The following is a 17,176-nucleotide window of genomic DNA, read 5'->3' as shown; positions in this document are numbered from 1 at the left end:
AGGAGTTATTCAGGGTAACCATATTTTGAAAAATAAAGGGAATCATGGGATGTACTTAGATCTCTGAGTCTTGAAAGCCAGTCAGAGTTTAAAATTTATATGAGCTGAAGAATGACTTCTTGCAATTTGTATTTTTATAAGATTGGTTTTAAAAATCTTGAAACTGATATATAGTAGGTGCTCAATAAATACTTGTTAAATGAACTGGAAGGAAAAGAATTGAAAGTAGAAATAGGATGAAGTGGCTATTAGAGAAATTCAGGCCTAGGATGATAGACTCTCTTTTCCCCACAGTGTCACTTCATGTGTTAAAAGTCATTGCATCACATGATGAAACAGATGTATTCGGTATCTGCTGGGTATATCTTCTGAAAACTCCTCCAGCGCTTATTGTTGTGGGTGATAATGCTTATCCCACCACCAGATACATTAGGTCAGGTACTGTTTGGTTTCAAAGTCTATCTCTTATACCTTACCTGGTGCCAGACACATAGGTGTTCAGTCAACATCTACTACACGTGCACCATGTCTGGCTCCATGTCTTTAGTGAGCAGTTGAGAATATTTACTTGATTTCTTTCTTTGGTTTTGGAGCTAGTGGGCTGGACAAGGCAGAAGGGACAATTTGGGTTGGTGTTTTTAATTCTGTGCTTGGAAGCTGGTTGGGTCTAATGACCATGGCCTTTTTTTTTAAAGTATCACTCCAGTTAACATTTAGCACATGCTATATTCTGGAAGTGAGTGGTTTAGAGAATTTAAATCCTGAAAAATACCAGTAGAGACACCACAGGCTAATGGTTGACCCTGAAGAGATTTAGTAATCCTAATGGTTTTAACATTGTTAGGCTTCTTGGGATGAAGTTAGAGTGGCAAGAAAGGCAACAGTTGGTAATGACAGAGTTAGGAGAGGTAGGAGTTAAATAGCGCTCTGTGCCCCATTTAATAAAGTGTGTTATAGCCACTGCCACAAATTTGATTTGAACAATTTCTATTTTTCCCAGCAAAGATGTTATTACAGGTCAATCATTTCCATAAGTGAGAGCACATTTCTGGTGTATGCTACACTGACAGATGGCTAGAAGACCTCTCTTTCATGATCCCAGGCGGGATAAAAAGGCAATTTACTATCTATAGGACTGTGGGTACACTGGTAATGGAAGAGAATCATTCTTATACAAATAACTCAGTGTTTGAATCTGAACTATCAAATGAATCTGAGCTATAGCCAAATCAATTTGATAAACCATCAGAATATGATTGTACTGGCTCCAACCTGCAAAGGCAATGCATTAAATTTTCCCCACAGGAAACTGTTTCCCAAGGAAACAGCAATTGCTTGATTGCTTTAAAAAAAAAAGCTTCAGTGAGTTCAGGATATTAGGTGAGAACTTAGATGGCTGCTGATGTTCAAGGTCAAGACTCAGGAGAGGGAAATGAAGATGCTGGGCTGCCCCCCGGTACTCCGCGTACCTTGTCTGCATGCCCGTGGCTTCTCTGCATCAATTTCTCTTTACAACAGAATAACTCATTCCTGTGCCCTCAGCTGTTCAGAGGCTCCCTGTTCTTCACTAAACTAGAAATTTTGCCTTTGGGAAAGGAGGGCTCCTCAGTTTGGATGCACTCGGACAACCTCCGGTAGAATCCCATGTATGTGTGTGTAGAAGACAAGATGAACTTGAGGGGCAGGGAGAAGATTCTTCCTTGTGGAGGAGATATTTTGGAGACTGGGCAGGGCTTCTCAGTTCTCAACTTAGAGAATCCTATCTCTAGAACCAGCGTTCTCTCTGGACCAGCAGCATGTGCTCCACTGGGAAACTTGTTAGAAACACCAGTCCTAAACCCCCAACACTGACCCTGCTGATTGAAAACTCATGGATGGGATTAACAAACTGAGGTTTTAAAAGTCCTCCAGCTGATTTTGAGGCCCAATCAAATTCAGGACCACTGCTCTAGACAGTTGAGAACCCTCACACTGAAGTGGTGCTTAGCAAGGTTCTACTCTGGGAATTGCCCCTGTTGGACTGACCCAAGATCACCTCCTTCCTGGAGACAACCTGAACCCAATGTCTGTTTACATGGAGGCTTGGCCCCTACCTTAGTTCAGTCCAACTCTGAAGGATCATCTTAACTCCAGAGCTCCCTGTGGGATCAGCTGAACCTTCTGCTGCAAATGCATTATGGTTCAATTTCCCTCTGAGCCTGATTTTGCTTCCATGAGACATCGTTCACATATTCTGAGAGTATATTTCATTAAACCTCCTGAATTCAACTATCTATATTAAAGTCTTATCTGGTGGTGGGGATTGGGATCTGACTGAAAGCACATACATAGCCCTAGTTCAAGCAGCAACTGCTGTGGGCTGGACAGTCCACACACACTCCTAGTCCTACCATTCACTCATAGCACCTGAGGTGAGCTAGTCCTCTGCACACCTACACAAGCATACCTCAGGCTGAGTTTAGCTGAGTTGGTGTATCAGGTTGCAAGAGTGGGAAATGAGATAGGCCATTCATTGGTCTGCATCCCAGGTCAGCAGGCAGGGAAGCTTAAATGACATTAGGACTAACCTGAAAGCTCCAGAACGGGAGACTTGATGGTAAAGTGATCAACTTGTCCCTGAGGGAGAGGAATAAAACTAGCAATTATAGGCTGGGCTTCTGGCCAGGATCTTGCACATATATCCTCATGCATTGAGATGAAAAGATGTAGGAATGCATTATTACTCTAGACCCTTTGAGTGGTGCTTTTTAATTCCATTGAACTTTCTATAAATTTTAATTCTGACCATATATGTTTCTATAGTAAAGGGGAGGAAACAACAAGACTGTAACTTAAAGACCCTGCAGAACTGCATCTGCTGGTGACAGTCCGCTTCTTGCCTGCATTCACAGCAGGGCTGGCTGGGGGACTTGCGTGTTGTGTTTTCTCTTAAACATTCTGATGAGATACATTGTTTAGTGCCTTAGCCTGGAACCTGATTCTGCAACCTCAGGAGATGTTCCTCTGTGCTGTGATTATGTATTCCTGACTTGTATTCTTAGGCTGAGAGGCTGGCATAATAATTATCTTCCCCTCTATTTCAGTTCGCCACCAGTTGCAGGGGGCCTTAATGAATAACATTTAGATGCGAATAGATGTATTCATGGAAACATGGTATGGTAGGAACATATGGGAATGTGAGGCAGAAGAGCTAGTCTCTGAAACAAGCTCTGTTGCTTTTAGCTGCTGAGTGATCTTTAAAGGGTCACTTTCTTTCTCTGGGCCTAGATTCCTCAGATTGGATAATGAACCAGTGGGAGCTCTTGTCCAATGTAAACGTTTTTAGGAGCAGACAGTGGGTTAAGCTGCTATAGATTCAATGTTATACCTGTCCAGGTCTCATATGGAAATATACTCCATAACTCTTATATTCTGAACAGTAAGTGGTGCCTATTTAGGAACATCGAAAACTCATAGGATTTTTAGCTGAGTGAAATGGACAATCTGCTCCCCATCCAGAATACATCAGAAACACTTTGTCAAAGTCCATTTGCCTCTCAAGCACTTTAAGAATGGGAAACATTAAGCATTATAAGCTCTAAGTACTTTGTATACTTGAACACTTGGACTAGATGCCTGGCACTCTCCATTTGTTAGGCCTGTATCCTGCTTTCTACTTCATAGCACATGTCGTACTATGATATATTATGTTGTATATTTAATTATCATCTGACTCCCCCTCACACCATGAGAACATTAGCCTTCTGTGAAGAAGAACCTCCTCTTGTTTCCTGTACTAATGTATAGGGCACACATGGCACAAGGCTGGCACTTAAAAGTCTATTTAATGGATGAAAAAAAAATGGACACTTTGAAACTTCAGACAATAATTGAAAATAGATATTACTGTTTTTGCCAGTCTTTAGGAGAGGAAACAGAGGCTTACAGAGGAATAGGAACTGGGTATGATCTGAGGCTGCTGCTCTGGCATTTCTTCTTTAATCATGCAGACACAACCTGCTTTTGTATATGTTGCTGTCTCCAGCCAGGCATTCTGGAGTAATCTTTGAACTTGGTCTGAATGATAAATCTATCTTAAAACACATACTTCTTTCTTCAAAGGGGCAGAGAGCCATGTATGGGGCATAGCATGCTCTTTATCATCAATAATTAACATTTGTGGACTTTCTACTCTGCCATGCAGAATCTAATTCTAGAGATAGATTCCAGCCTAAAGGAGAATATAAGATTTTTGGTGAAAGCAAAGGCAATGTCAATAGATAGTAGATAGATGGATAACCATGCATGGGAGCTTGTGCCAACTACTAAGAGGTGCAGTGTGTGACTCAAATGCCTGCATCGACTGCAGGCAGGCCAAGGTCCACCTAGAAAGCTTTATTTTTACCCAAGTTTATTTCTTAGCTTACCGTTCCTGCTTGCATCTCATTCCTTCTGGGTGCCTTTCTTCTTCCTGAAGTAAATTCTTCAGTAAATTCAGTAGTTTTTGCTTAGAGCTCAGGAAAACACATTTTTTAAAAGCCCTTTGGTAATCATGATGCAGATTCCTCCTACTTCCAAGCCATAAAGGCTGCTGAAGTTACAGGAGGAAGTCACTGATAGGTCATCAGAAAGACTTGAAGAGAAGATGGGTCTCAGGATGAGCTTTAATGGAAGGGGCAGCAGGGAAAAGAAAAGAAGGAAAAGTCCCTTTTGGCAGGAAGAATCAGGAAGAGGACGTGCCAATAGGGGAGCGATGCCAATGCAGGGCCAAGGGGCACTGAATACATCCCAAGGGATCTGGAAAGAGGATCCAGAAATAATGTGTGTGTATGTTGGTCTGACTGTGTTGAATAGTGTGTGCCCACAGGTCTCCTAGGTGTGGAGGGTGAGGATGAAGAATTGTGCTTTTTCTTCTAGGGTAGACATATATAACACAGTGGTTAGTTTGCACCAGGAGTCAGAAGAGTTTGGTTTTAAATCCCTGCTACTAAAACTTGCATGACCTCGAGTGAGTTAGTTAACCCTTCTAGGGAAGTCAGTTAGTTTTTCCTTCTATATGACTAGTGTTCCTACCACAGAGGGTTATTCTAAGGATTAAATAAGAAAATGCCTCTTAATTTATTATAACACTGTCTGGCACTTGATAAGTGCCCATTACATGTTATTATTATTGTTGCCATTTTATTGAAAGTCAGACTGTGGATCAGCCTTAAATGTCCCTCTAATTCTTTGCAGATGACATGAATAAGAATCAACCTCACTGATTGTTAGTCCTATCTTGGAATCTTCTTTGAGCTGGAGAGAGCATAGTTCTAACTTACACAAACTGAGCTCTTTCACACAGAAACAGGGGAAGTTACTCACAGAATGACTGGGCCGGAGGCTCCCTGGAAAATATCATTAGGTAATTCTTCCAAATTATTGTTATCGCTTAGATTCCTGGGGATGGAGTTGAGGAAAGAAGGGAGACACAAAGCTACATAAATATCACTGTTATAAGAACCATTTCCCTCTAAATGACCTGGAAGAATAGCCAGGGCTACTTACAGCTCATCTAGTTGGGTTCCATTGAATGCACAGTTGTGTATTTCTTGAATTCCATTCTTATTCAGCCATCTGAAATAAAAGGCCCATTAAAAAAACAATAATGTCAGATTCAAACAATACAGGGGTTTCATATTTGGAAGCACTGGGGCAAGATCAGAAAGCACAGGTTAGTGGCATAAGTAAAATGCCACCCTTAAAGTTCAGAAATAGGTGCAGGAGGGAGACTGATTTGTCCCTGTATAGCCTCTCCTAACTTTTGAAGTTTGCATTGTGTGTGTGTGTGTTATCTATTCAAAGAAATAAATGAACTTCATGTAGAAAAAAAGGAATAAATAAAATTTAATTTCTAAAAGACACATTTAGGCTCAGCAGCCCGGATCCTGTAACTTACAGTCTTTGCATGTGTCCCCCTTGAGTGAAGAAGATACTAAGGGAGAAACAGATGAAGATCTTTTCTGTTCTGAAGGACAGAAATCATATAATTATTGAACCAGTGTTTCTAAGACAGAGAAAGAACATTTTGTGCTACCTTTCTCCAAATCCTTAAGGCTTTCACCCATGCTTACCCACAGCAGCTGCCTGACTGTCATCAAAAAGTGATCTAATTAAGTTGTCATACAACTTGAACATCTCCTGTGACCCATAGGAACCTGGTTATTGGAGGCTTGTGGAAGTGACTCTGGGTTAAGCCAGATAGGAAGTGAAATCAATTACAGAGACTGTGGCTTAGCAGGGTGAGGTGGTGTGAGTGGGCATGGGGAGACTCTGGGGGAGGTCAGAGTATGTATGGAACAGTCATGCTATTGTGTAAAGGAAGTCAGGGGGCAGGTTTGCCTGGCTGAGGAACTCAAGGATACCTTGGGCCAACAAAGGGCCCCGACCACTGGCTCTTGTTTGTCTGTCAGTTTCTTTTCCCTGAGTGACTTTACAAATAACACTGTTGAAAAAACTGACCCAGAGGGGCTCCTGTGTATTAGGACTCAAACTCTTTCTTGGGCCACAATGAGTGCCTAGAATATGCTTAAAATCACAGCAGAACAACTGCACTTCCCCGCCCCCTCTTCTGCAAGGCCAGTTGGCTAAAAATTCAGAAGAGCAAGGTACATCTTTCAAAGCATTAGCAACCAGTTAATGGGTTCTGTTGGCAAAGGTGTGACGGAGCACTGTACCTGTTCACCTCTACCTGCCCATGAGTAGGCCTGTCCTGGGACATCCAGACTCCTGACTTGTCAGCCTGGCCCAGAGTAGTCAGTACCAGGGGCAGCTTTGCCTAACCCATGGGATGTATAGCCCTAGGTGTTTGGGATCACACACAAGGGTCAGCAAACATTTTCTGTAAGGAGCGAGGTAATACATTTTAGGTTTTATGGGCCAAGAGGCAAGATTGAAGATACTGTATAGAAATATAGGATCTTATAAAAAACTTTCACAATTTTTATCAACCAATTTCAAAATTTAATAGTATGAATTCAGCTTCTCTTTCTTTTGTAATTTAGGTCTACTAAATAATTCTATTTTCTAGAAAGATGATGTTTTGCTTAATTCAGGTTCAATGTTAGCATTCCTGATCACTAAAATATGATCGTAGCTCATAGGCTGGATTTGGCCTCTGGATAGTAATTGGTTGATCCTTAATCTCTCCCAAGGAGTGTGCAAATTCATGTGGGCTCCTCCTATTTGTCTATAGACTAGATAATCCTTCCTGCTCATATATATCCTGCAAATAGATATTGCTATGATTAAAGCATAGGCTAATTTAAAATTATTTTTTTCAAATACATTCTACTGTCATGTATAACTAATTAGAACAAATAAAAAAATTAGAACTTTGTCTTTATGGATTTCTCAATCAATAGATATCATCATGTGAGGAGGGAGATGGTATTTTTTAAAATTTCAATGATGAATCATTTCACAAAATACAAATTATGGCCTAAACGTCTTAATTTGGTTTATGTTAGGTTAAAGGAAATTACTAAGAAACCAACATTCATACAGCTCACTCCTCATCTCTTAAGATATGAAGGGCCTATTTTAAAACCTGTTGGTGATGATGATGATAATGACAACTACCTACACAACCTAAACCCTCTTGTGTCCTTGGGGACAAGACCATGTGCTCTCTCAGCAGAGGCTGCTCATCATAAAGAGTGAAGGTAAGAGGCACACGGTTGATGGAAACTCATTGAGGGCGGGTAAGGGAGATGGAAACTGAGGAAAGGTGGAAACACACAAAGCATGCCTCTCCAGAGGCCGGAGCGTGCTGGGAGAGGTCATGCGTGTCACCTCACTGCGTTTCTTCGGAACTAGTCCATTCTCCTGGCCTAGTTCTACATGGGTGCTTTCCCCATGTAGTTCCTCTACTTGCAATGGCTTAGGGAGGGTGTGGAAAGGCTCAGAGGCCTCCACACCACGGGCATTCACTGCTCATTTCCCCAAGTCACAGGCAAGTGTCTGATAATCCTTCCTTGAGTGTTTGTTAGAAAGCTTCCTCAGTCTTCAGTGCAATTTGCCATGCTTTTCACACTATTGGGGGAAAGCACCCCTGCATTAGATAAAACACCCAAACTAAGGACAACTGGAGACGTAAGCTGTGTTGGGTATGAATCTTCTGATGCTGTATCTATGGATTAAGGATCGGTCAAGGTAAGAAACAGATGTTCCTCACAAGTGTGAAAATGTACTTTAGAGACATGTCTGAAAAGCTTGAGTTCTTAAAGTAAACCATTCTGTCTTGAGAAGTGTGTTCCTAAATTCTGGAGAATTCACCCAGTGTCCATCAGGAATTAGGGAAGGGCAGAAAGGAACTATGCATTTCTTTTGTATCTTTTAGTTAAATATACACAATAAAGTTTATTAAAAAACAAAATTATGAGAAATCATGTCACAAAAACCCAGTAAAAATTTTCAAAATGGAAAGATAAAATATTTTTCTTACAGATGTGATTGCAAATACTGGTTCCCCAAATGTCACTCTGTCCATCTAACTTTCGTGGATCCCATGAATGCTCTGGTAGCCCCAATAGGCCTGTCTCTTGGGTATCATAGAGAATGAGTAAACTGCCATGCTAGATACAGGCACAAAAGATTAGAAGGTTGTTCATTAATGATGCAGCATGCATTTAAAAACTTGTCCCCCAGAAGTCAGAGGGAGTAACTCAAGCTCATTAAAAAATGTGATCATTCCAAGAAAATGAGAAGTCATCTTTTGCTCAGCATGGGCCTGCTTAATATGTTTAGGAGAGAGTAGCCATATCTTCCCACTTCAGTCTCCTTCCTGGTCTTTTTCTTTAGGCAACAGAAGCCTTGCCAGGCAATAACTAGCTTTATTGATGCATGAGTTATTCTGTCCTTTGGAACAGATGTTGCCTCACAGGAGACCATCATTCAAAGAGCAATTTTAAATACTTGAATCACACCATGGCATCATAAATTATTAACATGACTCCATGTTGTGATTCTGAAATGTAAAGATGAGAGGAAGACACAGAACCAGAGAGAGATTTAAAAGGTGAAATTCCAGTTATCCAAACAAAGAAGGAGTATCCCATTATGAGAAAGAGATCATTAAGTGAAAAATCAAATGTTACTCCATTGGATTCCTTTCCCCTTACTTACAGAATCACACTCTCAAAACTCAGCCCCATGAAAGAATTTCTTTGAACCATGTGGATGTTTATGTTATCTTGAATGTCTCTGGAAGAAAGTACAGACAAATTAGATACTGGTGTTGGCTCCACTTAGGAAACCTTCTCTCATTTATATTACTGGCAAGGCTGTGATCTTTAGTTGAGGTAATGTTTTCATATAATTTTTGTTCAGAGGATAATGAGTTCAAAGTTGGGGAAATAAATAGTCTCTAATTTATCTTTCGTATGTCAGTTCTTCTTAAAGATGGAATTGCAGACATGTAGTGTCTTCTCTCTGAAGGTTTTCTTACCTAATGTCACTGTGTTCTAACAGTCATTTATAGCCTTGTTTCCACAGTTGGTCTCTCTGCTTAACATGATAAAGAGACTAAAACTGACCTGCCACCTCCCTATTAAACTTCTCTGTTCACCTTAGGTGGACCTTCTTTCTGCAATCTCAATCCTTTTATTACAGTTTGTTTTCTTCTGTATATTCTCCTTGGTCACAGAACAAATTTTCTCTTCCTGAATTAAAGGGTGAGGAAATCTTATCTTTCTGTTTGTATTTCTTGCCCTCCCATCAAACTTATATAGTAGGTTTATTCTAACATATAAATATAGAAGTAGAAAACAGCTTGAAACCATTTGAGAAGCTCTAAATTATTTTTCTCCACTCCTTAGCTCTTTATACCTCTTCCTAATTTCTTCCTTTGGGGTCTGTCCATATTCTTCTAATTTCACTATTGGAAAGTAAGCTGACATTATACCTTGATTCTCCCCTCCCATTTTGAAATACAGGTGCAAACACACCATGTCCCTAATACTTTAGTATGAACTTGTCAGTTTCCTTATGCATTAGGCAGCATAGGAAATCTGGAGGAAAGAGGAAAGGGTGATGGAATACAGGAGGAGTTGCAGGAGACAGTAACAAAGCATTAATTAGTGAAAACAGGAGAGACTGATTTTGCTACAAGCTTGTTTGGTGATAATAACACTTGTTGAGGAGCCTGTTGACTTCCTCTGAACTGAGATTGGCTGACCTGTAGATAAAACCAAAGACCTTGCTGCTTGTCTTCCTATCTCTGCTCATCCAGGGAAACACATTTAGAGGACACAGACCAACCACATAATACATATTAGAGGCCTGGAAGGCTGTTGAGTAAGACCAACACTAGGTAGATTTGGTAACTGCTTGCTATGGTTTGGATCTTGAGTGTCCCCCAAAGGCCAATGTGTTAAAGGCTTGGTCCCCAGCTTGGTACTCTTGGAAGGTGGTGGAAGCTTTAAGAGGCAGGGCATAGTGGGAAGTCTCTGGGTCTTTGGGGATGAGTTTCCTTGTTCTCTCTTCTGCTTCCTGGCTATGGGGTGAGCAGTTTTGCTTGACCATGTCCTCCTGCCATGATGTGTTGCTACAAGCACAAAGCAACAGGGCCACCTTATCATGGACTAAAATCTCTAAAACTGTGAGCCAAAATAAACCTTTTCTCTTTATAAGTTAATTATCTCAGGTATTTGTTACAGTGACAGAAAGGTGACTAAAATACAGTCTAGTGAAAAACTTACAGTAAAACCTTTTGCAGAGATTGAATCTTGTGAACAGCTGGCAAGTGCTTAATGCCCGTGTTTGATATTAACCTAGAGAGAGACAAAATGAGAGGGAAAATGAAACTGCTATTTAAACAGTTGTTAGGGTATGAACTTTCCAAATTCAAAATATCAATTTTGAACTATCAGAAAAATCTACCAGAAAAGTCCATAATATACCTAAATTATGCTTATGTTCTCTATTTTAAGATACTAATCAGGATAGAGTACACTGTTGATTCCTTAGACCAAAGAAACTAACACTTTGGTGACAAAGGATCCAACACACTACTTTTAAAGATTGATAAGTTAGCATGACTCCAAAATAAATTCCGACTAGATAACAAGTCATTCCTAAGTTATTTCCTATTTACAGTCTTGGCATACTTTTTATAGAACTGTCCCTTCCCTGCTCCAAGTGATTCTGTTGGAATTGGAACATCATATTCTTTGCCCTTTGAACTCAGTATGCATATGACCTAAGCTGGGTAAATCAGACTTTCTCCTGGGAATGATTGAGGACTGCTTAAAGCTGAGTCTTCTGCTGTTATTACCTAAGGGATGGTCCATAAATTTCTAAACCTGACCATTCTAGACCTACCCTGGCTCCTTCCCAAGGCCTAGTTGTCTTGGTTTGGCTTCCTCAGTAAGTAGAGCCTGAGAACCTGAGATGAAGGCTGGCCTGTTTGTAATATAATTGGCTGTATGATTCAGAGTATCCTGGATAGGAAGTGTGAAACAGGGAAGGAGGAAAGCTAATCAATATCAGGATGAATTATCAAGTCAGCCACCACTACTGGTGATTGTTCCTTAGTCTCAAGGACATGATTTAGGAGATTTTCAAAACATTTATCAGATTTGTTGATCTTAGTAGAGGAGAGTAGTGAAGGGAAGGATTTATTCATAGCTTAAGTTTCCTATTGGTCAAAGGTGACACCATGGTATTAATGCCCACTTCTGTCTTGGATATTTGTGAATACCTCTGAGTCCTAATGGACACCCTTACCATGGTATAGAAGAAGCCCCAGAGCAGGAAGTGAGAAATACACAAAGCTAGCTAGGTGTTGTCAAGTTGCACCTACATTAAGCTGGATGAAATCTGCATGGAGGTGGCTGCCACAAGTAGCACATGAGAATTATCTGACACACTGTTCTTCAGCGTTTCCCTCACTCCCATAAACTGCTCAGAAACTTTCCAGTATCTCTCTACTCCCATTTCCTTCTTTGTGAGTCTTACCTAAACTAGAGTTGGTCTTTGTTGTTCAAAACCTACAGAACCCTTATTGATATACTCATTATTGTAAAGGACTGTGAGCTTTTTGGAATTTATGACACTGAAGTAGACTTTGGTGTCTTTTTAATCTGTATCTATATCTAGAGAGTCAGTGAATTCGGTTTGAGTTCTCTGTAATGGTTCTCAGGTTTTTTTTTTTTTTTTTTCCTTTCAGTTTTGTTCCCAACAATCCATGTAGCACTCATCTTGATCATCTCTTTTGGGTATTTCAGTAGCCCTTAAGATGGTCTTCTTCTGCTTTTTAACTGGAAGAAAGGAGTTGTTAATATATTCTTTTGGATGATTTGTTGCAATGTTATTTCTCCTTAAAAAATTTATATACAGAAAAATTAATTCCTTTTGGCAGAGAGGTCTGTGAGTGAACATAAATGAATATAGTCCTATAATCGCAAGCACAATCCAGATACAGAACAGTGCCATTACCCTCCAAATTCTTTTGTTTCTTCTTTGCAGTTAACCTCGTTCTGTACCCTTGATTACTGGAAATCAGTGATCAGTTTTCTGTTCCTATAATTTTTCCTTTCCCCAAATGTCATCTCTGGGAAATCATTCAGTATGAAACTTTTGAGACTGGTTTCTTTTACTTAGAATAATGCATTTGAGATTCTTCTGTGTCTTGTGTGTCAATAGTTCATTGTTTCATATTTCTAAGTAGTACTCTATGAATGTTGCACAGCTTTTTAATCCATTCACCAGTTGAAGGATATATCTAGGTTATTTGTTTTTGTGTGTGTGTGCAAAAAAATGTGCATTATGTTTATGTTTGTGTGTATAGTGTATATATGTATGTATACATACATAAAATCTTCTTTAAACATTTGTATACATTTTTTAAGATGAGATCATGTTTTTCTTTTCCCTGGGCAAATAAATACCTGGGAGTGGGATAGCAGGTCATATGGTAAGCACATACTTAATTGGAAAACAGTTCAGAGGTTTTTTTACAAAGTGATAACATTTTGCATTCTTATTTGCACTAAGAGTTCTAGTTGCTCTGCCTTCTTGGTTATTTTAAAATATATTCTTTGCATACAAAAGTAATACTTATTGTGGGACTTATGAAAAATACTGAAGAATCACTTATAATCTCATTAGCCAGTGATAACTTCTGTTAATGTTTGAAGTTTGAAGAGTCTCCAAAGGAGCTTTCTTCATTACCCTCCATAATCCAAGATTCTCCTCAACAGAAACAGTGCCATAACTTTAAATACCTGTTATCTGACAGTCCTATTGTGCATTTGTTATTTAATCAGATCCAGCCTTCTATGCTCTTTTGATCTCTTCCCATGTGCTTATGCAGTTCTTTTAATGAAGCCTCAAAGCAGAGACCATGTTTAGTGTTTTCTGACTGTATGTATGTAGGTTTGGAATGCAGTATGTATTCATAAAATATTAGGTTAATTGGTTGATGTTTCTAAAACATTTCTTGCTTCTGTCACCAGAATATATCAAAACCCTGATTTAGCTAATTTTCTTGTCAGTATCACTACTATTTGGGGTAATGTGTGTTAAACAGATATAGGGAAGTCTGGAGGAATCAGGAGAACCTAGTTCTGGCATGAACTAGACACAAGTCACTTCGTCTCTCTAAGGCAGGAAGGATGTAGAATATGAAAGTTAAGGTAGACTTTATCAAACACCATTGTACTCTGCTTCATCTCTTCTTGGTTCAACTTTTACTCTAGTTGTTACCATGGCAATGAGACACTATCTGATTTTACTTGGAAGATGCCTGTCTTAGCTATACTGGTTATCTCTTTTTCTGTTCTGGGTTTTTCCACCATCTTCAAGTGAGTCACTTATACGAATCCATTTAGCCATTGTGAGACCTTTGAAAATGTGGAAGTAATAGGGAGTTAATACCCACTAGGACAACTCTTGACTAGTGATGAATTTCTTTCTTCTATTACTTGGGCAAATAATTGAGTATATTATATGGGGTACCTTAGAGGATTCTAACCTGACTGAGCCCCAGTTAACAGGTTGTGTTTCTCTTGATAATACATTCTTGAGTTGACTTTCTCTCCTTCCCTGTTTCCATCTTCCTAGTCAGCTAAACTCATTCCTTGGGTTTGGATACATAAATAAACTACTTGCTTGTAAATCTTTGCTCAGACATTTTTTGGAGAACCTAGGTTAAGTCAGATACCAACTTGCACTGTGTTTGATATTTTACATAGATTATTGACTGTTGCTCCCTTTATTCCATGTCCAATTGCTTTGCAGCCCAGTCCTGTTTCTCTTCCTTCTTCTACAGGAATGGTTTTAGAAAGGTTGTCTGCAAATGCCATCTTCATCTTTTCTTACCTCATTTATCTTCAACCTGCTCTAATCTGTCTTTCCATACTATACCTCTTCATCAAAATTACTATGACCATGCCAAAAATCTACCACCCAACCTACTACAAATCTAATAAACACTTAAAATTCTCACTTTATTGGAACTTTCAAGATCATTAGAACTCTTTTATTGTTTTTTGTCATGTTGCACTCTTCTGTTAAACCACCTCCTCCTCCTGTTCCTCTTTTTTTAGTGTGCTTTGTAGGTTCCTTTTCCTCTATGTGTACTTGGGTCTTCCCCCTCCCCCTTTTTCTATAATCTCAGGTAGGTAGATCTTGTTTCCCATGGCTCTAAGTAGTATGGATATGATGACTCCTGGATTATGCTTGTCTTATGACCTTTCTAGTCCATCACTAATTAAAGTTACTTCACATATTTTCCTAAGTGTTTCATTGACATAACCAACTAAATTCATTCCTTCACTATCACCTTCACCAAACCACTCCTCTCAATTCTTCTCCATAAATAGCAGTGCATTCATCAGTTGTCTGTTAGAAATGTGACAAGATTGGCTGCTGCTTCCTCTTATTCCAATATCCAGTCCATCTTGGTCTCTTTAGGTTCTACTTCCAAAATAGATCTTGATTCCATACAATTTTGTCCATCTCTACTGACACCATTCTAAAATAAGACCATTCTAAAATAAATCCTTCCTCTGGATTTCTGCAACAGTCTCCTGTTTCCATACACTTAATCTTGTTCTTTTCTAATCCATTCTCCATATAGCATGTGGAGCATTCTTTTAAAAACTGAAAATCAGATGTCTTTACTCTACTTCTGTGAGGGATTTGGTTCTTTTCTCATAACACTCACGGTAAAATTTATACTCTTTACTGCCACTTCTTGCATCCTCATCTCATGCCATTCTATAATATGTATTAGCCCCAGTGGCTCTTTCTCAGTTTCTCAGATACACTGAGTTCTTTACTGTCTCCAGGTGTTTGGGTGTGCTTATCAGGAAGTCTCACACTCATTCCTCACCTGGTCAACTTTGAATCAACCTTCAGAGTTTAGTTACAAATGTCATTTTTTTTTTTTCAGAGAGAAACTCCCTGACTGCCAATCTAAAATATGGTTCCTGATTTATTCCCAGTATAATTATATTCTTTTTGGCACTTTTCCTTTATACTTACCCATCAGAATTCTGAACTATGTATTATTTTGTGTTCATTTATCCAGTGTCTCTTCATTCAGATTTTGAATGGTGTAAGGGTAGGATTCATATGTTTCTTGGAAACTCAATGTTGGCACAGTGGTTGGCACCATGCTTACCAAGCTTTTTAAGTCAACTAATGTGCTATGAGTTGTCAGTAGATGAGCATACAAGGAATTTATGTACTGCCTGTTGTCATCACATCCAACTGATTTGACCTAGCAACTAGCTTATCTCTCTGAGTGAATTGATATGTTTTATATAATTGGAAGACTGAGGAATTCATGATTTTCCAATGAGAATGGTACAAATGCATCATTTAACTAACATGAGTAGTATGAACTTCACTGAATAGTATGATCACTGTACTTGTGGAATGAATATCTATAGATATATACAAAAGCACATTAAAATCTTTGGTCTTTATATAAAAGAAAACACACTGCAAAAATGACTAGAATTATTCCAGTAGTGCTGAGTTTAAGACACTTAAAAAGATCTAGTGACCATCTAGTGAGATGGATTATTGGTTATAGCTGTGTAGTTGAGACTTTCTATAACCCCAAGATAACACAGGAAATGGAGTTCAGATGAACACTTAGTTTTCAATTCATTTTTCCCTTCTGATCAATAAATTCATGTCTGATGGAGACTGGAAGTGGGTAATCAGCTAGGAGCTCTATGTCTCAATGGGTTTGCTTTGGTCAAAAGACTGTTTGCTACAAAATTATTTTGATTCACTCAACTGCAGTTTATCTTCAAAAACAGTTAAAGGCCTGAGGGTAAAATGTCAGCAAATTTAAGTTCTGCAAATAGGTCTTTTAAAGAAAAGTAACTGGCTCAGAGTTCTCCCCTGTCAACAGCCAGTTTCACATTCTAAGCAGGTGTTAGCGCCTTTCATGCCTGATTGTCCCTAATCTTTAGGTTACAATAATGACCTTGAATACCTCTCTTGTTAGAATGAATTTATTTGGGTCCCCACAATTGCCAGGAACCATCCTACCTATCCTGCCACAAGATAGTATACTTGCCATTCAGGAACAGGTGTCCCTTTGGCTCTGAGGCGCATGGCATCAATAATGCTTCCATTTATCTTCAGTAGTACTACTGGATTCTTGTTTTTTCTTAAATTAGTAGAGTCTGTTTGTTTAAGTTGCCCTGAATTATGTGTTGACCTTCTAGGAAAACCTCCATCTGACTGAAAGAGGAAGCCAGAGATAGTGCCCTGGCTTCAGGGAGCTTTCAGGTGAATTGAGGTAAGACAAGCACAGATGAAACATTCAGAAAATGGTCCAGTGCTAAACAGTATGCTACTGATCATGGATGTCTCAAAAGTCAAAAAAGAGGGGGGCAATGTGGGCTGGAGTAGTGAAGAAGGCCAACTCCTAGGAAAAGAAACTAGGTGTCTTGGGGAGTATAGAGCCCTCTGACCTGAGCTAAGAGTAGGTATATACAGCTGGATCATAGGAGGGGTGTGGGAAGGTGGGAAGCCAAGGAAGATAGAATTGAAGAGAGGGAGAAGGCAGTATCTCAACCGTTAGAGGTAGGTAGAGAAGAGTGGGTTTGATGGACAATCACTGGAAGTCACATTATGGTACTGCAAGGAGAACTTGGAGGTTCTCTGAGCAGAGGCATTCCATGTTCTCACT

General features: G+C 39.4%; 1 protein-coding gene across 2 annotated transcripts in view; it reads right to left on the bottom strand.

Moving 5' to 3' along the window:
• The window catches only part of FSHR (follicle stimulating hormone receptor), a gene marked incomplete at both ends in the record, with an annotated part of 150,949 nt that overhangs the window by 11,726 nt on the left and 122,047 nt on the right, over window positions 1–17,176 (bottom strand). The window contains 4 exons of one of the 2 annotated variants that reach the window (XM_079111628.1): window positions 5,344–5,418; window positions 5,527–5,595; window positions 9,145–9,222; window positions 10,719–10,790. In XM_079111628.1, coding sequence (XP_078967754.1) covers window positions 5,344–5,418; window positions 5,527–5,595; window positions 9,145–9,222; window positions 10,719–10,790 — 294 coding nt within the window. The remainder of the gene's footprint in view (window positions 1–5,343; window positions 5,419–5,526; window positions 5,596–9,144; window positions 9,223–10,718; window positions 10,791–17,176) is intronic. The other variant, XM_079111629.1, reaches the window with a different exon arrangement.

This window comes from Sciurus vulgaris (genome assembly GCF_902686455.1).
Source record: "Sciurus vulgaris genome assembly, chromosome: 14".
Taxonomy (NCBI): Eukaryota; Metazoa; Chordata; class Mammalia; order Rodentia; family Sciuridae; genus Sciurus; species Sciurus vulgaris.
This window is presented reverse-complemented; position numbering and strand designations above follow the sequence as displayed.